The sequence below is a fragment of the Salvelinus alpinus genome, chromosome 2, assembly GCF_045679555.1.
Source record: "Salvelinus alpinus chromosome 2, SLU_Salpinus.1, whole genome shotgun sequence".
Lineage (NCBI taxonomy): Eukaryota > Metazoa > Chordata > Actinopteri > Salmoniformes > Salmonidae > Salvelinus > Salvelinus alpinus.
Genome location: NC_092087.1, coordinates 85,138,427 through 85,160,868, shown reverse-complemented (window position 1 = coordinate 85,160,868; position 22,442 = coordinate 85,138,427). Strand labels below are relative to the sequence as shown.

Below are 22,442 nucleotides of genomic sequence, written 5' to 3'. Positions count from 1 at the left end.
GGGCTGAGGGTTGTTTTATGGACGAAGCATGGGCTCGGAAACATGACATTCCTCTCAGACAGTTAGGGAAGCCCACGCCCATGTTCGCCTTAGATGGTAGTCTTCTCCCCAGTATCAGATGTGAGACACTACCTTTAACCCTCACAGTATCTGGTAACCACAGTGAGACCATTTCCTTTTTGATTTTTCGTTCACCTTTTACACCTGTTGTTTTGGGTCATCCCTGGCTAGTATGTCATAATCCTTCTATTAATTGGTCAAGTAATTCTATCCTATCTTGGAACGTTTCTTGTCATGTGAAGTGTTTAATGTCTGCTATCCCTCCTGTGTCTTCTGTCCCCTCTACTCAGGAGGAACCTGGTGATTTGACAGGAGTGCCGGAGGAATATCATGATCTGCGCACGGTCTTCAGTCGGTCCAGAGCCAGCTCCCTTCCTCCTCACCGGTCGTATGATTGTTGTATTGATCTCCTTCCGGGGACCACTCCCCCTCGGGGTAGACTATACTCTCTGTCGGCTCCCGAACGTAAGGCTCTCGAGGATTATCTGTCTGTTTCTCTCGACGCCGGTACCGTGGTGCCTTCTTCCTCTCCCGCCGGAGCGGGATTTTTCTTTGTTAAGAAGAAGGACGGTACTCTGCGCCCCTGCGTGGATTATCGAGGGCTGAATGACATAACGGTTAAGAATCGTTATCCGCTTCCCCTTATGTCGTCAGCCTTCGAGATTTTGCAGGGAGCCAGGTGCTTTACTAAGTTGGACCTTCGTAACGCTTACCATCTCGTACGCATCAGAGAGGGGGACGAGTGGAAAACGGCGTTTAACACTCCGTTAGGGCATTTTGAATACCGGGTTCTGCCGTTCGGTCTCGCTAATGCTCCAGCTGTCTTTCAGGCATTAGTTAATGATGTACTGAGAGACATGCTGAACATTTTTGTTTTCGTTTACCTTGACGATATCCTGATTTTTTCTCCGTCACTCGAGATTCATGTTCAGCACGTTCGACGTGTACTCCAGCGCCTTTTAGAGAATTGTCTCTACGTGAAGGCTGAGAAGTGCGCCTTTCATGTCTCCTCTGTCACTTTTCTCGGTTCTGTTATTTCCGCTGAAGGCATTCAGATGGATCCCGCTAAGGTCCAGGCTGTCAGCGATTGGCCCGTCCCTAAGTCACGTGTCGAGTTGCAGCGCTTTCTCGGTTTCGCTAATTTCTATCGGCGTTTCATTCGTAATTTCGGTCAAGTGGCTGCCCCTCTCACAGCTCTGACTTCTGTCAAGACTTGCTTTAAGTGGTCCGGTTCCGCCCAGGGAGCTTTTGATCTCCTCAAGAAGCGTTTTACATCCGCCCGTATCCTTGTTACTCCTGACGTCACTAAACAATTCATTGTCGAGGTTGACGCTTCAGAGGTGGGCGTGGGAGCCATTCTGTCTCAGCGCTTCCAGTCTGACGATAAGGTCCATCCTTGCGCTTACTTTTCTCATCGCCTGTCGCCATCGGAACGCAACTATGATGTGGGTAACCGCGAACTGCTCGCCATCCGCTTAGCCATAGGCGAATGGCGACAGTGGTTGGAGGGGGCGACCGTCCCTTTTGTCGTTTGGACTGACCATAAGAACCTTGAGTACATCCGTTCGGCCAAACGACTTAATGCACGTCAAGCTCGTTGGGCGTTGTTTTTCGCTCGTTTCGAGTTCGTGATTTCCTATCGTCCGGGAAATAAGAACACCAAGCCTGATGCCTTATCCCGTCTCTTTAGTTCTTCTGTGGCTTCTACCGACCCCGAGGGGATTCTCCCTGAAGGGCGTGTTGTCGGGTTGACTGTCTGGGGAATTGAGAGACAGGTAAAGCAAGCACTCACTCACACTGCGTCGCCGCGCGCTTGTCCTAGTAACCTTCTGTTCGTTCCTGTCTCTACTCGTCTGGCTGTTCTTCAGTGGGCTCACTCTGCCAAGTTAGCTGGCCACCCCGGCGTTCGGGGTACGCTTGCTTCTATTCGCCAGCGGTTTTGGTGGCCTACTCAGGAGCGGGACACGCGTCGTTTCGTGGCTGCTTGTTCGGACTGCGCGCAGACTAAGTCAGGTAACTCTCCTCCTGCCGGTCGTCTCAGACCGCTTCCCATTCCTTCTCGACCATGGTCTCACATCGCCTTAGACTTTATTACCGGTCTGCCTTCGTCTGCGGGGAAGACTGTGATTCTTACGGTTATCGATAGGTTCTCTAAGGCGGCACATTTCATTCCCCTCGCTAAGCTTCCTTCCGCTAAGGAGACGGCACAAATCATCATTGAGAATGTGTTCAGAATTCATGGCCTCCCGTTAGACGCCGTTTCAGACAGAGGTCCGCAATTCACGTCACAGTTTTGGAGGGAGTTCTGTCGTTTGATTGGTGCTTCCGTCAGTCTCTCTTCCGGGTTTCATCCCCAGTCTAACGGTCAAGCAGAAAGGGCCAATCAGTCGATTGGTCGCATTTTACGCAGCCTTTCGTTTCGAAACCCTGCGTCTTGGGCAGAACAGCTCCCCTGGGCTGAGTACGCTCACAACTCGCTTCCTTCGTCTGCTACCGGGCTGTCCCCGTTTCAGAGTAGTCTTGGCTACCAGCCTCCTCTGTTTTCGTCCCAGCTCGCCGAGTCCAGCGTTCCCTCCGCTCAGGCTTTTGTCCAACGTTGTGAGCGCACCTGGAGGAGGGTCAGGTCTGCACTTTGCCGTTACAGGGCGCAGACTGTGAGAGCCGCCAATAAACGTAGGATTAAGAGTCCTAGGTATTGTCGCGGTCAGAGAGTGTGGCTTTCCACTCGTAACCTTCCCCTTACGACAGCTTCTCGCAAGTTGACTCCGCGGTTCATTGGTCCGTTCCGTGTCTCTCAGGTCGTCAATCCTGTCGCTGTGCGACTGCTTCTTCCGCAACATCTTCGTCGCGTCCACCCTGTCTTCCATGTCTCCTGTGTCAAGCCTTTTCTTCGCGCCCCCGTTCGTCTTCCCTCCCCCCCCCCCGTCCTTGTCGAGGGCGCTCCTATTTACAAGGTACGGAAGATCATGGACATGCGTTCTCGGGGACGTGGTCACCAGTACTTAGTGGATTGGGAGGGTTACGGTCCTGAGGAGAGGAGTTGGGTTCCATCTCGGGACGTGCTGGACCGTTCGTTGATTGATGATTTCCTTCGTTGCCGCCAGGGTTCCTCCTCGAGTGCGCCAGGAGGCGCTCGGTGAGTGGGGGGGTACTGTCATGTTTTGTCTTTGATCATGTCTTGTCCCTGTGCTTCCCTCTGCTGGTCTTATTAGGTTATTTCTCTTTCTCTCTCTCTATCGTTCCGTTCATGCTCCCAGCTGTTTCTCATTCTCCCTACGACCTCATTTACTCTTTCACACCTGTCCCCTATTTTGCCCTCTGATTAGAGTCCCTATTTCTCCCTCTGTTTTCCGCTCCTGTCCTTGTCGGATTCTTGTTTGATGTTTGCTGTTCCTGTGTCCTTGTTTCGCCCTGTCGTGTTCTTTGCCTTCTTCAGATGCTGCGTGTGAGCAGGTGTCAATGTCAGCTACGGCCAGTGCCTTCCCGAAGCGACCTGCAGTCTGTGGTCGCGTCTCCAGGCGTTCCTCTCTATTGACGAGAGGATTTCAGTTTCCTGTTTTGGATTACCATTGATTATATCCAGGAGAATCATTATTTGTTTAATACTGGAATAAAGACTCTGTTACTATTACGTCGCTTTTGGGTCCTCATTCATCAGCATAACAGGTAGTGTTGAAACCTATGTAGATGCCACTGGTAACCCCATACTGCTAGAAGGGTTAGGTAGTGTTGAAACCTATGTAGATGCCACTGGTAACCCCGTACTGCTAGAAGGGTTAGGTTGCTGTCAAACAGCTTGTTTTACCTCATAAGTGTAGCTGTTGATTCAATATACATACTATAAGGGTTGGGTTAGTGACTTGCTGTGAAACACAAGTTCTTTTACTCCTGACACACCACACACACACACACACACACACACACACACACACACACACACACACACACACACACACACACACACACACACACACACACACACACACACACACACACACACACACACACACACACACACACACACACACACACACACACACACACACGTATGTAGATGCCAAAGATGACTGAGGTTCATGTGCCACACCCCTTAGCCACAAGCATGACAACATGCTAACATGCTAACATGCTAACATCATGATGACCATCAACATACCTGGAGGACACAGAAGCCACAAGAGACCTGGAATATATAGAAGATACAGGACACATAAAGAGATACTATCGGCAGGGTTACAATATTCGGGAACTTTCCCCAAACTCTTAGCTTCTCCAGAAATCTTGCTTGGTGGATTTCAAGATTTCCTGCTTATCGCCTCCTAAATATAGAAGATATGAGACATGGGAGATATGAGAGATATGGAACTTGGCTGCGTCCTTGGCGGATGTCTTGGTCCATACTGTACTATTTATAGAACTGCTACCAAAGTCCAACACACAGACAGATGGACACAGTTAGATTTCAAAATATATTTGTTACCAAGGAAGAGAGAGGAGGGGGCGAGATAGAGGGGGGGGGGGGGGGGGGGGAGCAAGAGAGAGAGAGAAAGCAAGAGAGAGAGAGAGCGAGAGTGAGAGCGGAGAGAGAGAGAGAGAGAGAGCTATTTTCACATTTAATTAGTCACAGTCTCCTCATAGACTTTTCTGCCAGGGTATCAAAACCATGCCTCTGAGACACTTCTGAACACACACACAACCATTCACACACAAAACCATACATACAACCATACACACACACACAAAACCACACACACACACACACCAGCAAAAGCATCAAATACTTATGCAAATTTACAGAAGCTCTGGCACTGACTTACCCACACGTACACACACACACAACCATACACACACAAAACCATACACACAACCACACAACCATACACACGCAAAACCATACACACAACCACACACACACACACAGAGACACACAACCATACACACACAAAACCATACACACAACCACACACACGCAAAACCATACACACAACCACACACACACACACAGAGACACACAAGCATACACACACAAACACAGGAACACACATACATGCGCACACACAAACACACAGCTCAAACAGAGCAGTAATATCTAAGAAGTAATATCTAACACACACTAGACTCTATCCACCTCCATGTCACTAGACTCTATCCACCTCCGTGTCACTGGACTCTATCCACCTCCGTGTCACTGGACTCTATCCACCTCCGTCACTAGACTCTATCCACCTCCACGTCACTAGACTCTATCCACCTCCATGTCACTAGACTCTATCCACCTCCATGTCAATAGACTCTATCCACCTCCATGTCAATAGACTCTATCCACCTCCATGTCACTAGACTCTATCCACCTCCATGTCAATAGACTCTATCCACCTCCATGTCAATAGACTCTATCCACCTCCATGTCAATAGACTCTATCCACCTCCATGTCAATAGACTCTATCCACCTCCATGTCACTAGACTCTATCCACCTCCATGTCAATAGACTCTATCCACCTCCATGTCAATAGACTCTATCCACCTCCATGTCAATAGACTCTATCCACCTCCATGTCAATAGACTCTATCCACCTCCATGTCACTAGACTCTATCCACCTCCATGTCACTAGACTCTATCCACCGCCATGTCACTAGACTCTATCCACCTCCATGTCACTAGACTCTATCCACCTCCATGTCAATAGACTATCCACCTCCATGTCACTAGACTCTATCCACCTCCATGTCAATAGACTCTATCCACCTCCATGTCAATAGACTCTATCCACCTCCATGTCAATAGACTCTATCCACCTCCATGTCACTAGACTCTATCCACCTCCATGTCACTAGACTCTATCCACCTCCACGTCACTAGACTCTATCCACCTCCATGTCACTAGACTCTATCCACCTCCACGTCACTAGACTCTATCCACCTCCGTGTCACTAGACTCTATCCACCTCCACGTCACTAGACTCTATCCACCTCCACGTCACTAGACTCTATCCACCTCCATGTCAATAGACTCTATCCACCTCCGTGTCACTAGACTCTATCCACCTCCGTGTCACTAGACTCTATCCACCTCCGTGTCACTAGACTCTATCCACCTCCGTGTCACTAGACTCTATCCACCATGTCACTAGCCTAATCAGGCTGTATCTCAGTAATATAGAGGCTTCCTCACCCCATGGCCTCGTCCTTATGTAGAATGATATGATTAGACAGAGTCAGACAGAATGTCCCTCTGACGGCTTCCAGCAATGTATCTTTCAATGTCTTGTTGCATTATTGCAGGCGAGGGAAAGGATGCTGCTGGAGACTATTGGGAGACTCTCTGTTGTACTGAGTAGTTATTAAGGGATATCTGTCTGGCTCTTTACTGACATCTGTTGAGCAATTTAAGGCAATGCAGGAATGATTTCACAAACGCTTCAAAACTGTGCACCCAGGACACTGGGACACAGGACACACCCAGGACACTACAACTGCCATGATCAAATAGAGCTGGGTGAACTTGTAAATGTGAGGCAATAGGACTCTGGCTCCATTTTGAGAGAGCGGTAGTCATATGCTTTCTTCTAAGATTTGTCTTGGGAAGTATCTTGTTGATTATCATTGCACCTCTGTTCACAATCATTATTTATGCTGCGTCTTATATTACCAAATATGGCCTTTGGTCAGCTTTCTCCCCTCCTCTCCCCTTTCTACCCTTTCTCCCCTCATCTCTCCTTTCTCCCCTCCTCTCCCCTTTCTCCCCTCATCTCTCCTTTCTCCCCTCCTCTCCCCTTTCTCCCCTCCTCCCCTCATCTCTCCTTTCTCCCCTCCTCTCCCCTTTCTCCCCTCCTCCCCTCATCTCTCCTTTCTCCCCTCCTCTCCCCTTTCTCCCCTCCCCTCCTCTACCCTCCCCTCCTTTCTCCCCTCCTCCCCTCATCTCTCCTTTCTCCCCTCCTCTACCCTCCCCTCCTTTCTACCCTCCTCCCCTCCTCTACCCTCCCCTCCTTTCTACCCTCCCCCCCTCCTTTCTACCCTCCTCCCCTCCTCTACCCTCCCCTCCTTTCTACCCTCCTCCCCTCCTTTCTACCCTCCTCCCTTCCTTTCTACCCTCCTCCCCTCCTCTACCCTCCCCTCCTTTCTACCCTCCTCCCCTCCTCTACCCTCCCCTCCTTTCTACCCTCCTCCCCTCCTTTCTACCCTCCTCCCCTCCTCTACCCTCCCCTCCTTTCTACCCTCCTCCCCTCCTCTACCCTCCCCTCCTTTCTACCCTCCTCCCCTCCTCCCCTCATCTCTCCTTTCTCCCCTCTCTACCCTCCCCTCCTTTCTACCCTCCTCCCCTCCTTTCTACCCTCCTCCCCTCCTTTCTACCCTCCTCCCCTCTCCTTTCTACCATCCTCCCATCTCTTTTCTCCCCTCCTCCCCTCTCCTTTCTCCCATCCTCCCCTCTCCTTTCTCCCATCCTCCCTTCCTCTGCCAAGTTCAGTTGTGTGTCCGTTGAGTGCCAGAACGATATAGAGCCCAGCTCATGGTCACTGGCCAAACTCTGATGCTGTTCCTCTCCTCTCTTTTTCTTCCCTCTCTCCTCCTGTCCTCTTCTCTCCCCCTCCTCTCCAGTGTGTCCTTACATCCACTGTCCTTACTTTGTGTCTGCCAGACACTATTCATGGTGCTTTACATCACCACAGTCCAGAGACAGTGGTCTGTGTATCTCTGTCTGTCCTGTTCCTCAGCCAAGGTCTCAGGGCTCAAGATAACCTTGGAATTGACACTAAACACTTTGTCCTAGCGCCTCATTTATGCTATTCCTATTATATATTCATAAACCTCTCTCTCTCCCCTCAGTTACCAAGATGGCCGCTTTGAAAGATTTTTTGAAAGCTGATGATATTCAGAAGGCCCTTGATGCAGTCAAAGGTGAGCACAAGTTCACTGTTGAAAACCAAACCAAATCTTTTGAAAATAATATAACATATCTCTCTCCGTTCTCTCTTCCTGTCTCCTCCCTCCCTCTCCTCCCTGTCCATGTGCCTGTGTGTGCTTACCTGTCCGTGTGTGTGTGTATGTGTGTGTGCGTACCTGTGCGTTTGTGTATGTATGTATGTGTGTGTGCATACCTGTCCGTGTGTGTATGTGTCTGTGCTTACCTGTCCGTGTGTGTGTGTGTGTGTGTGTGTGTGTGTGCATACCTGCACGCGTATATGTATGTGTGTGTGTGCTTACCTGTCCATGTGTGCGTACCTGTCTGTGCGTGTGTATCTGTGTGCTGACCTGTCCGTGTGTGCGTGTGTATCTGTGTAATGACCTGTCCGTGTGTGTGTGTGTGTGTGTGTGCATGTGCGTACCTGTGTGTCCAGCGGAGGGTTCCTTCGACCATAAGAAGTTCTTTGCTCTGGTGGGCCTGAAGGCCATGACTCCTGACAATGTCAAGAAGGTGTTCCAGGCTATTGATGCTGACCAGAGTGGATTCATTGAGGAGGAGGAGCTCAAGTAAGAGGAAGAGAGATACACGTAGACGGACACACACACACACCCCTACACTACAGGCACACACACACGCACATAGACTCATACCAAAGACACACATGGACAGGTGCACACACACACATCCATCAGATGTGAATGTGTGGCTATTTTCCAATTTACAAGCTGGCATACCATTTAGAATGCATGCCCAATATAGGGTTGCAAAATTCCGGTAACTTTTCCAAAATGCCGAGGTGTTCCAGAAATCCTGATTGGAAGATCCCTGGCGTCAGGATGGAATAAGCAGTAAATCCAGGAATCGTCCAAACGTGATATCTGGAAAACCTAGAAATTGTGGGGAAAGGAAACAGGATTTTGCAGTCCTAGCTTAATAAATTTTTTCTTCACGCTAAATCTCTGACCTCAGGTTCGTACTGAAAGGTTTTGCTGAGAACAGCAGACACACACACACGCAGCTCCTTAATCTTGACCCCTAACCTTTGAACTCTCTTCTACCTCAGGTTTGTGCTGAAGAGTTTCGCTGAGGACGGCAGAGACCTGACCGACGCCGAGACCAAAGCCTTCCTTAATGCCGCCGACAAGGACGGAGACGGAAAGATCGGCATCGACGGTGAGAGAGGTGATAGGATGATAACGGAATGAAATGCTGAGTCATTCCCAGAGGATCTTAATGTTGTCCTCCTCTTCTCTTTTCCAGAGTTTGAAGTCTTGGTCCATGAGGTGTAAAGAGCACCTCTAGTCTCCCCCTTTCTCCTCCCCTGCGAATTCATGTTTTAAATGCAATCTCCCCCCTCTAAGCCCCCCCCTCCCCTCCCCCCCATCATCACCCAAAAAGCACAATCCAGTCCAGGGTGAAGTTTCTCCTCGACACAGATCTAGGATCACCTACCCCAATCCTAACCTTAACCATTAGTGGGGGTAAAATGCCAACTGACCCAAGATCAGCGTCAAGGCTACTTCACCCTACACCGCACAACACAGGCCCAGTCTCTCTAACCGAAACAGTACCAGAGACGTCCACCAGGGGGAGGTAGAGTGGGGACTACCCAACAAGCACTTTTGTATTTTTCTGTATGTTTTTCTACTGTACCAACATACTGTATATATGTTCTGTTTTGATTTGAAAATGTCATGACTGTCTCATTTTAAAAGAAAACCTTTACTGTAGATATAATGTACCAGAAACCTTCCCTTTCCTCCCTAGCCGTCTATGGACCCTATGTCTCCTTGCCCAAATGGCACCCTATTCCCTTTATAGTGCACTACTGACAAAAGGGAATAGGGTGCTATTTTTAATAGTGTGCCATTTTTGGGGGACTGAACCCTATACAACCTGTGTCTCTCATTCTTTATTTTTTCCACCTCACACATACTTGTACCCTCCCTCCTTTCCTCCCTCCCTCCATTCCTTCCTCTCTCGTCTGGTGATGAGATGTATAAATAAAGAGGTAGAGTGGTGAAGAGAGAGAAATGATTCAAATTAAGAAATAATAAGAAATAAAACACCTTGAGTAAAATGACTATTTCATTTATTCTTATTTAATGATTTAATATAAACTAGACTGGACACTAATATACTGTAGAACAAGGAATGCACAAATGAGACGATTCATTTAGATATTTTCAAAATAAAAGTATCTATTTCACAATAAAAGCATCCTAGATCGAACAATTAGTAAACCATTGGAAAATCTATCGAAACACACAAACAATGTGACAAAGTGCTATTCTTAAATCGCATAATAGTACAAATAAATATATATTTTTTTACACGATTAGATGATCTACATAATTTCTCTAAAAATAGACGCAATGTCAAACTCAAGGACGTCAGCTTTTCTTGACGTCTACATCTCTGCTGATTGGTCAGTGGGTCCTGGGTGCTGATCTGTCATTGGTGGTTGTTGGTTTAAGCTTCACTGTCGCAAAGGGATTGGTTCCCCTGCAACAGATCAGGTGACATGTAAACAACTAGCACTCAACACTAATGACAAACATCACAGCAGGCACACACACACAAACACTGACACACACTGACACACACTGACACACACTCACACACACCTCCTACCTGGGAAAGAGTAGGTTTTCTCCAGAAGCTCCAAGGGGTGATAATGACTCTGCTGTCCTCTCCGGGAAAGTAGGCTGGATTGGTCGAAAGTCAGCTGACCCCCTCCGGAGCATTGTTGTTGGCTGAGGGGGTGGCGGGGGCGGAGGAGGAGGGGGCGGGAGCTCGCTATAGCCCTTCAGGCTATTTGTTCTCGTCACAATCTCTGGTTCTGCCATCCTCTCAGGGAGGGGAGAGATTGGTCGGAAGTCGACGGAGGCCCTGCGAGTGGGTGTGGCAGGGGGCGCGACATCACCGTAGGCCTTTTCTGATTGGTCCATGGAGGTGTCAGAGGGATCCAATAGGTTGTTCATGCTGTGGCTCCTCAAGGAAGTGCCACTGGAGGGTCAAATGTCAGATATGATCATATTTATTGATTGATTGATTGATTGATTGATTGATTGATTGATTGATTCATTGATTCATTGATTGATTGACATACCTGGACCCCAAGAGGTTAGAGAAGTCCTCAATAGAAGCAACATAAGCTGCTGGGAACCAGCCCTGGCTATTGGAACAACAGAGAGAGAGACCAGAGGAATATTAGCAAACACAACAATGGCCTAAATACTGGAACAGGCAAGTTCCTAGATAAAGTCCACTGTTTTCCCAGCCAGCCATCTACCCACATAGGAATGAATGAATGATGGATGGATAAAGGAACAAGCAAACAGACAAACAAAGGAATTAATCATAATGGGCCTTGCTGTTATCCACTGTCCCCTACCATAGCCTGCTATCCACTGTCCCCTACCATAGCCTGCTATCCACTGTCCCCTACCATAGTCTGTTATCCACTGTCCCCTACCATAGTCTATTATCCACTGTCCCCTACCATAGTCTGTTATCCACTGTCCCCTACCATAGTCTGTTATCCACTGTCCCCTACCATAGTCTGTCATCCACTGTCCCCTACCATAGTCTGTTATCCACTGTCCCCTACCATAGCCTGCTATCCACTGTCCCCTACCATAGCCTGCTATCCACTGTCCCCTACCATAGTCTGTTATCCACTGTCCCCTGCCATAGTCTGTTATCCACTGTCCCCTACCATAGTCTGTTATCCACTGTCCCCTACCATAGCCTGCTATTCACTGTCCCCTACCATAGCCTGCTATCCACTGTCCCCTACCATAGTCTGTTATCCACTGTCCCCTACCATAGTCTGTTATCCACTGTCCCCTACCATAGTCTGTTATCCACTGTCCCCTACCGTAGGCTGCTCTCCACTGTCCCCTACCATAGTCTGTTATCCACTGTCCCCTACCATAGCCTGCTATCCACTGTCCCCTACCATAGCCTGTTATCCACTGTCCCCTACCATAGTCTGTTATCCACTGTCCCCTACCATAGTTTGTTATCCACTGTCCCCTACCATAGTCTGTTATCCACTGTCCCCTACCATAGTTTGTTATCCACTGTCCCCTACCATAGTTTGTTATCCACTGTCCCCTACCATAGTCTGTTATGCACTGTCCCCTACCATAGTTTGTTATCCACTGTCCCCTACCATAGTTTGTTATCCACTGTCCCCTACCATAGCCTGTTATCCACTGTCCCCTACCATAGTCTGTTATCCACTGTCCCCTACCATAGTCTGTTATCCACTGTCCCCTACCATAGTCTGTTATCCACTGTCCCCTACCATAGTTTGTTATCCACTGTCCCCTACCATAGTTTGTTATCCACTGTCCCCTACCATAGCCTGTTATCCACTGTCCCCTACCATAGTCTGTTATCCACTGTCCCCTACCATAGTCTGTTATCCACTGTACCCTACCATAGTTTGTTATCCACTGTCCCCTACCATAGTTTGTTATCCACTGTCCCCTACCATAGTCTGTTATCCACTGTCCCCTACCATAGCCTGCTATCCACTGTCCCCTACCATAGCCTGTTATCCACTGTCCCCTACCATAGTCTGCTATCCACTGTCCCCTACCATAGTCTGTTATCCACTATCCCTTACCATAGTCTGTTATCCACTATCCCCGACCGTAGTCTGTTATCCACTATCCCCGACCGTAGTCTGTTATCCACTATCCCCGACCGTAGTCTGTTATCCACTATCCCTTACCATAGTCTGTTATCCACTATCCCCGACCGTAGTCTGTTATCCACTATCCCTTACCATAGTCTGTTATCCACTATCCCCGACCGTAGTCTGTTATCCACTGTCCCCTACCATAGTCTGTTATCCACTATCCCTTACCATAGTCTGTTATCCACTATCCCCGACCGTAGTCTGTTATCCACTGTCCCCTACCGTAGTCTGTTATCCACTATCCCTTACCATAGTCTGTTATCCACTATCCCTTACCATAGTCTGTTATCCACTATCCCCGACCGTAGTCTGTTATCCACTATCCCTTACCATAGTCTGTTATCCACTATCCCCGACGGTAGTCTGTTATCCACTATCCCTTACCATAGTCTGTTATCCACTATCCCCGACCGTAGTCTGTTATCCACTATCCCCGACCGTAGTCTGTTATCCACTATCCCCGACCGTAGTCTGTTATCCACTATCCCTTACCATAGTCTGTTATCCACTATCCCCGACCGTAGTCTGTTATCCACTATCCCCGACCGTAGTCTGTTATCCACTGTCCCCTACCATAGCCTGTTATCCACTATCCCTTACCATAGTCTGTTATCCACTATCCCCGACCGTAGTCTGTTATCCACTATCCCTTACCATAGTCTGTTATCCACTATCCCCGACCGTAGTCTGTTATCCACTATCCCTTACCATAGTCTGTTATCCACTATCCCCGACCGTAGTCTGTTATCCACTATCCCCTACCGTAGGCTGCTATCCGTTCTTCCATACAGCCACCCATTCCTCGGTTCCTGGACCAACACGGTAACCATCTCTCCCCGAGTGAAGGGTAGGAGTTTGGGGTTGGAGGAGGGCGGGTGGGACACCAGGGCTCTCATGGTCCTACCCCCACCCAGACCCAGAGACTCACCCACTGAGGAGGAGCGGGATCGGCTGTGGAGGGGGGACGGGGCTGGGGTAGGAAGGGGGTAGAGAGGATGATGGGGAAGGAATATGGACGGAGAAGGAGAAGAGAGATGGATGGAGAAAAGTTTATCCAATGAAAAATCCCCACGGTATCAACCAAAACATTTCCCTGCTATGCACTAAATGAATACAATAACACCACACATGTGAGTAGTGTAGCTGATTGACTAAATATAACCCTGTTCTTTGGGGGTGCAGTGTAGTCATCCCACCTCTAGAGGGCACTCTCCCCAGGGCCTGCTGTTCTCTCCTGGCCCAAGACATGTCTCTGTCCTCATCTACTGTCTGCAGCAGAGAGCTCACTGAGCCACACAGCTGAGGAGAGAGGAAGACGGGGGAAGGTTGATTGGTTGGGTGGAATACTTGTCTCTAACTTGTTCCTCCTGGTCAGGGTGGGCGGGGCTACGGGGTCTCTAACCTGTTCTTCCTGGTCAGGCTGGGTGGGGCTACGGGGTCTCTAACCTGTTCTTCCTGGTCAGGATGGGTGGGGCTACGGGGTCTGGAGCCTCGTGTCTCGTTCACTTTCTCCTTCCATCCATCAGCCTTCTGCTGTAGGGAAGCCCCTGTCTGGGGGAGAGATGGGGACATTTCAGAACACTACCTGTGTGTGTGGGTTTGTAAAGGTTTCTGACGTCCCCGTTTTTGACATAAACATGTGTGTGTGTGTACCTTGTTGATGAGGAAGAGCAGTGACTGTGTCAGTCCGCAGTGTTTCTCTGCCAGGAAGCGATACCTAATAATAACAACCGGCATCATATTCATCATCATGATAATAGTCCTAATAGTAATTGTGTTGGTAATGTATTACTAATGGTCCTAATAGTAATTGTGTTGGTAATGTATTACTAATGGTCCTAATAGTAATTGTGTTGGTAATGTATTACTAATGGTCCTAATAGTAATTGTGTTGGTAATGTATTACTAATGGTCCTAATAGTAATTGTGTTGGTAATGTATTACTAATGGTCCTAATAGTAATTGTGTTGGTAATGTATTACTAATGGTCCTAATAGTAATTGTGTTGGTAATGTATTACTAATGGTCCTAATAGTAATTGTGTTGGTAATGTATTACTAATGGTCCTAATAGTAATTGTGTTGGTAATGTATTACTAATGGTCCTAATAGTAATTGTGTTGGTAATGTATTACTAATGGTCCTAATAGTAATTGTGTTGGTAATGTATTACTAATGGTCCTAATAGTAATTGTGTTGGTAATGTATTACTAATGGTCCTAATAGTAATTGTGTTGGTAATGTATTACTAATGGTCCTAATAGTAATTGTGTTGGTAATGTATTACTAATGGTCCTAATAGTAATTGTGTTGGTAATGTATTACTAATGGTCCTAATAGTAATTGTGTTGGTAATGTATTACTAATGGTCCTAATAGTAATTGTGTTGGTAATGTATTACTAATGGTCCTAATAGTAATTGTGTTGGTAATGTATTACTAATGGTTCTAATAGTAATTGTGTTGGTAATGTATTACTAATGGTCCTAATAGTAATTGTGTTGGTAATGTATTACTAATGGTCCTAATAGTAATTGTGTTGGTAATGTATTACTAATGGTCCTAATAGTAATTGTGTTGGTAATGTATTACTAATGGTCCTAATAGTAATTGTGTTGGTAATGTATTACTAATGGTCCTAATAGTAATTGTGTTGGTAATGTATTACTAATGGTCCTAATAGTAATTGTGTTGGTAATGTATTACTAATGGTCCTAATAGTAATTGTGTTGGTAATGTATTACTAATGGTCCTAATAGTAATTGTGTTGGTAATGTATTACTAATGGTCCTAATAGTAATTGTGTTGGTAATGTATTACTAATGGTCCTAATAGTAATTGTGTTGGTAATGTATTACTAATGGTCCTAATAGTAATTGTGTTGGTAATGTATTACTAATGGTCCTAATAGTAATTGTGTTGGTAATGTATTACTAATGGTCCTAATAGTAATTGTGTTGGTAATGTATTACTAATGGTTCTAATAGTAATTGTGTTGGTAATGTATTACTAATGGTCCTAATAGTAATTGTGTTGGTAATGTATTACTAATGGTCCTAATAGTAATTGTGTTGGTAATGTATTACTAATGGTTCTAATAGTAATTGTGTTGGTAATGTATTACTAATGGTCCTAATAGTAATTGTGTTGGTAATGTATTACTAATGGTCCTAATAGTAATTGTGTTGGTAATGTATTACTAATGGTCCTAATAGTAATTGTGTTGGTAATGTATTACTAATGGTCCTAATAGTAATTGTGTTGGTAATGTATTACTAATGGTCCTAATAGTAATTGTGTTGGTAATGTATTACTAATGGTCCTAATAGTAATTGTGTTGGTAATGTATTACTAATGGTTCTAATAGTAATTGTGTTGGTAATGTATTACTAATGGTCCTAATAGTAATTGTGTTGGTAATGTATTACTAATGGTCCTAATAGTAATTGTGTTGGTAATGTATTACTAATGGTTCTAATAGTAATTGTGTTGGTAATGTATTACTAATGGTCCTAATAGTAATTGTGTTGGTAATGTATTACTAATGGTCCTAATAGTAATTGTGTTGGTAATGTATTACTAATGGTCCTAATAGTAATTGTGTTGGTAATGTATTACTAATATTAAAGACTGACCTCCTCTCCTCCTCCTTCATAATGTCATGTTGACTCTGTCTCAGGTACTGCATGTACTCACTGTTCTCCTAGAGAACACACACACACACACACACACACACACACACACACACACACACACACACACACACACACACACACACACACACACACACACACACACACACACACACACACACACACACACACACACACACACACACACACACACACACACACACACACACACACACAGACCATTACTGTGTGGAATGTGGTAGTGTTGGACAGTGTCTGATTTAACTGTAAGGAGTGTGTGTGTGTGTGTGGTGTATGTCTTTATTATTTTATGTTTTAACTAGGCAAGTCAGTTAAGAACAAATTCTTATTTACAATGATGGCCTGCCAAAAGACAAAATACCTCCTGTGGGAGCGGGGGCTGGGATTAAAAATAAAAAATAGGACGATACATCAGGCGAAGCAGCCACAAGTGTCAGTAAGAGTGTCCATGATGTTGTGTGTGTGTGCGTACCAGTGAGTCTCTGAAGGCACCTCTTCTCAGCTGTCTCTCCAGAGCTTCTGCCTGGTTCCTCACCTCCAGCTCATACACCCTGCGACTGCCCTGTGGAAGAGATACAGGAGTGTGTGTTAGTAAACGCACACATGCACACACACACACACACACACACACACACACACACACACACACACACACACGTACATACAGCAAGAAACACACACACACTCTTGCCAGATACTCACGTCAATGTACTCTTCATCCAACTTGACATTCTTCTCCATGGCCTGTAAAACTTCTACCTGGAACCATCGAAACTGAAGAGGAAGAATTACAACGTTACACCCTGAGGGGGAAGAAAAACAAATGTTACACTCTATGGCAGTGTCCACACACAGGCTATGGATGGAATCAGTGGCATGGACATATTGTAAATAAACATAGATAAATAGGTGGTATAAAGACACTAAATGGTATCAGGAACATATAGACATAGATAAAACAGATACTGACCACTCCCTCCATCTCAGCTGTGAGTCTTCTCTGCGTATCAGATATCTGTACCAGGACATCTCCTGTAGATCACACATACACACATTAGTATCACCAATTAGAAATGATGATAGCATCTCAAAGGGAATGAATGGGGCCGTGCGTCAGAGCTAGCAACCTAGCCTTATTAGCAGTGACAATAGCATCTCATGGGGAACGAATGGGGCCGTGCGTCAGAGCTAGGCGAGCATGACAGTGTAGCTACAGCAGGTCAGCCAAGTGAGAAGGTCAGCGCAGCAGTGTGACCATGAAGAGAGGATCAGGTAGCTGCTTTGAATTATGGATGACAGTCTTTCAGCCGCACTCAATTCATTAGCTCAACTGGCCTACTGTGTGTGTGTGTGTGTGTGTGTGTGTGTGTGTGTGTGTGTGTGTGTGTGTGTGTGTGTGTGTGTGTGTGTGTGTGTGTGTGTGTGTGTGTGTGTGTGAGTGATCATTCCATCCTTACCTCTCAGTAAACTCTGTTCTTATTGCTATTTATTGGCACCATAGGAGCTAGACTGTCCTTCCAAAAAAACAGCGTGCCAAGCTCAGTTTAAATTAACCTCTAGACCGCTCTCATCTCACCCAGTATCGTAAAACACACCGCCTGCCACAACAACCTCAAAGTTACTCAAAGACGCTAAGGAAGTTAACTTCTTTGGGACTGGGGGGCAGTATTGAGTAGCTTGGATGAATAAGGTGCCCAGAGTAAACTGCCTGCTACTCAGTCCCAGTTGCTAATATATGCATATTATTTGCCTATCGAATATACAGTGTCTATGGGGTCATATTGCACTTCCTAAGGCTTCCACTAGATGTCAACAGTCTTTTTTGAACCTTGTTTGATGCTTCTACTGTGAAGGAGGGGGGAATGGGAGCTGAATGAGTCAGAGGTCTGCCAGAGTGGCATGAGAGCGACCTGTGTTCCATTGCATTTCTACAGACAAAGGAATTCTCCGGTTGGAACATTATTGAAGATTTATGATAAAAACATCCTAAAGATTGATTCTATACTTAGTTTGACATGTTTCTACAAACTGTAATATGACTTTTCTTCTGAACTTTCGCCTGGACCTGCCCACGCATCGTGAGTTTGGATTGTGTACTAAACGCTCGAACAAAAAGGAGGTATTTGGACATAAATGATGGACTTTATCGAACAAATCAAACATTTATTTTGGAACTGGGATTCCTGGGAGTGCATTCTGATGAAGATCATCAAAGGTAAGTGAATATATATAATGCTATTTCTGACTTTATTGACTCCACAACATGGTGGATATCTGTATGGCTTGTTTTGTTGTCTGAGCGCTGTACTCAGATTATTGCATGGTGTGCTTTTTCCGTAAAGCTTTTTTGAAATCTGACACAGCGGTTGCATTAAAGGTACTCAGCAAAATGACGTTGTCACGAGTAGCACCCCAGATATTGAGATGAGCGATACGCAAGACTTCGCTCTCAAAGTCGCACACAGTATCTGCGCATGTGCACAGGTTCGCATCACACTGTTCACAGCGTGCTAGCCAGGGCACCAAAACAGCGGAGAAGTTGATCCTCGTGCATCAACGCTCTTAGTTGTTACATAAATTGACCCACTGTGCTATTGACTTTCTGCATCTACGTCATATCGCTGAGTCTACCTTTAAAATAGCCCCAGTTTGTGTTTGGCCCATTATAGCTGGTTCTATGGTACAGTAGACAGATATACACACACACTTACCAAGTGAGCGAGAGGAGAGTGTGTGAAGGGCCTGTTCTCCCATCTTCGCTACAGCACTAAAGTAGGCCTCACTGGTAACAGCCAAGGCTGCAGTGCGCACACACACACACACACACACACACACACACACACACACACACACACACACACACACACACACACACACACACACACACACACACACACACACACACACACACACACACACACACACACACACACACACACACACACACACACCTGTTAGCATTATAGCTATTAACTCACAAGCCCAATAATGACACAAACCAAACCTTGTAATCATATCTTAACTGTCCCAACCAATTGACCCAATAAGTAAAACACCTGTGGTGATGGACTCCTGATACAGGTAAGACTGGGTCCATAAATAGCCCAATGGTTAGGTAACATCCATAGAGGTGGAACGAGGACTCTGGATGGATAGAAACCGTTTTAGCATGGACATAGCCAATGAAGGCTTCCACCATATTAAAGTCACAGAAGCCATCATGGCACAGATACAAAGATGAGCCCTCTTTCTACCTTTATGGGCAACAGGCATCACTTTTCCATGTTACATCTACCTGCTATCTTCTACCTCTATGGGCAACAGGCCTGTCTTTACCATGTTACATCTACCTGCTATCTTCTACCTCTATGGGCAACAAGCATCACTTTACCATGTTACATCTACCTGCTATCTTCTACCTCTATGGGCAACAGGCCTTTATTTACCATGTTACATCTACCTGCTATCTTCTACCTCTATGGGCAACAGGCCTGTCTTTACCATGTTACATATACCTGCTATATTCTACCTCTATGGGCAACAGGCCTGTCTTTACCATGTTACATCTACCTGCTATCTTCTACCTCTATGGGCAACAGGCATCACTTTACCATGTTACATCTACCTGCTATCTTCTACCTCTATGGGCAACAGGCCTTTATTTACCATGTTACATCTACCTGCTATCTTCTACCTCTATGGGCAACAGGCCTGTCTTTACCATGTTACATCTATCTCTATGGGAAACAGGCCTGTATTTACCATGTTACATCTACCTGCTATCTTCTACCTCTATGGGAAACAGGCCTTTATTTTACCATATTACATCTACCTGCTAACTTCTACCTCTATGGGCAACAGGCCTGTCTTTACCATGTTACATCTACCTGCTATCTTCTACATCTATGGGCAACAGGCCTGTCTTTACCATGTTCCATCTACCTGCTATCTTCTACCTCTATGGGAAACAGGCCTTTATTTACCATGTTACATCTATCTGCTATCTTCTACCTTTAGGGTCAACAGGCCTGTCTTTACCATGTTACATCTACCTGCTATCTTCTACCTTTATGGTCAACAGGCCTTTACTTACCATGTTGCATCTACCTGCTATCTTCTACCTCTATGGGAAACAGGCCTTTATTTTACCATATTATATCTACCTGCTAACTTCTACCTCTATGGGCAACAGGCCTTTATGTACCATGTTACATCTACCTGCTATCTTCTACCTCTATGGGCAACAGGCCTGTCTTTACCATGTTACATCTACCTGCTAACTAGCTGACCTGTGATAGATGCCTTGTACTGTTTATATCAGTCAGAGGAAGGATGCTGACATCAATGATGTTAGCCCAACTAGGTCTGGGGAACTTGTCAGAGGGATGACCCCCACACACAATGACACAAATGCATACTTATGTATTAACTTTCACACACACTCACTCATACACACACACACACACACACACACACACACACCTTGGAAAGCCTTGACATAGCTGTTTCCTAATGTAACTAGCGTCTGTAGACCTGGGTTGAACTGTTCCATCAGGTTCTATGGAAGAGAACACAGAACAATCAAACATGGAATATTGGCCAAAACTAAATGCTATGCCTTGTGTTAGGTAGGGCCTACAAGTGGTTGTATATTTAAGCAATAAGGTCCGAAGGGGCGTGGTATATGGCCAATATACCACGGCTAAGGGCTGTTCTTATCTCAACGCAATGTGGAGTGCCTGGATACAGCCCTTAGCCGTGGTATATTGGGCACATATTACAAACCCCCTGAGGTGCCTTACTGCTATTATAAACTGGTTACCAACGTAATTAGAGCAGTACAAATAAAAGTTGTCATATCCGTGGTATATGGACTGATATACAACGGCTGTCAGCCAATCAGAATTCAGTGCTCGAACCACCCAGTTAAATGTTTTTCAGAAAGTTTTTGTACATCCCCCCCCCCCAACACACCCTCATTTAGAGTATTATTGGAGTGTGAAAGATGGGGGTAGATTACTGCCAATACTCTATTTACAACAACATTTCAATAATCTAACCCCATAGTATTAGCCTACCATAAAATATATACTTACCGTGTAAACAGACAATGTAGACTTATGTAACTGATCACTGTTCGCCCCCGACATAGTAACCGCTTCGATTTCCACAAGACAAAAACTGTATAATAACAATTAGGAAAAATAAATGAATAAACTATCTTTAAACTCCAGAGTACTAGTTGAAAGTTTCAAGAAATAAAAGAAATACAGTTGGTAGTAGGCTAGCTAGGAACTAATCAGCGTATTCCGTTACAGGCTTCTTTTCTTTTGATAGTGAAAGTCCCCTTGGCTATTAACCCACTCCTCGTTCTGCCTTGTTGTTCCCTTGTTCTTTCTGCCACCAATAACAACCTGCTGTGATCGTGATAGCTCCTTTCTCTCGCTCCCTCTTTCTCTTATTCGTTAATCAGCCTCTTCATCCCTGCATCATATGCCAATTTTACAGAGGGAAGAAGAGAAAGAGACACCGATACGGCCGGGTCAGCTGAATTATAGATGGATCAGGGTGGAAACATCACCTGTTCCAACTGGGTGGGACGTAGGTAGCTAGGCTCACACTCGGGGCACTACATGTAGTATTAGGAGCACTACATGTAGTATTAGGGGCACTACATGTAGTATTAGGAGCACTACATGTAGTATTAGGAGCACTACATGTAGTATTAGGAGCACTACATGTAGTATTAGGAGCACTACATGTAGTATTAGGAGCACTACATGTAGTATTAGGGGGACTACATGTAGTATTAGGAGCACTACATGTAGTATTAGGAGCACTACATGTAGTATTAGGAGCACTACATGTAGTATTAGGAGCACTACATGTAGTATTAGGAGCACTACATGTAGTATTAGGGGCACTACATGTAGTATTAGGAGCACTACATGTAGTATTAGGAGCACTACATGTAGTATTAGGGGCACTACATGTAGTATTAGGGGCACTACATGTAGTATTAGGAGCACTACATGTAGTATTAGGAGCACTACATGTAGTATTAGGGGCACTACATGTAGTATTAGGAG

General features: G+C 45.7%; 2 protein-coding genes across 4 annotated transcripts in view; one reads left to right on the top strand and one right to left on the bottom strand.

The window, feature by feature from the left end:
* Positions 1-10,051, top strand: part of LOC139545267 (parvalbumin alpha) — a 55,406-nt gene extending 45,355 nt beyond the window's left edge. For all 3 annotated transcript variants that reach the window (XM_071352871.1, XM_071352860.1, XM_071352879.1), the window contains 4 exons: positions 7,889-7,960; positions 8,401-8,533; positions 9,031-9,140; positions 9,228-10,051. In XM_071352871.1, coding sequence (XP_071208972.1) covers positions 7,897-7,960; positions 8,401-8,533; positions 9,031-9,140; positions 9,228-9,256 — 336 coding nt within the window. In that variant the 5' untranslated portion in view covers positions 7,889-7,896 and the 3' untranslated portion in view covers positions 9,257-10,051. The remainder of the gene's footprint in view (positions 1-7,888; positions 7,961-8,400; positions 8,534-9,030; positions 9,141-9,227) is intronic.
* Positions 10,052-10,289: 238 nt separating this feature from the next.
* On the bottom strand, positions 10,290-21,829 carry LOC139545350 (BAR/IMD domain-containing adapter protein 2-like 2). Its single transcript, XM_071353044.1, has 14 exons — positions 21,450-21,829; positions 20,836-20,911; positions 19,065-19,151; positions 17,324-17,385; positions 17,056-17,127; positions 16,826-16,915; positions 16,315-16,382; positions 14,335-14,398; positions 14,128-14,232; positions 13,878-13,980; positions 13,444-13,651; positions 11,080-11,145; positions 10,602-10,976; positions 10,290-10,472 (listed from the first exon to the last, which is right to left on the bottom strand). Exons 1-14 carry the CDS (start codon positions 21,501-21,503, stop codon positions 10,397-10,399), a joined length of 1,506 nt encoding a protein of 501 aa, XP_071209145.1. The 5' UTR covers positions 21,504-21,829; the 3' UTR covers positions 10,290-10,396.
* Between the last annotated feature and the right edge of the window lie 613 nt (positions 21,830-22,442).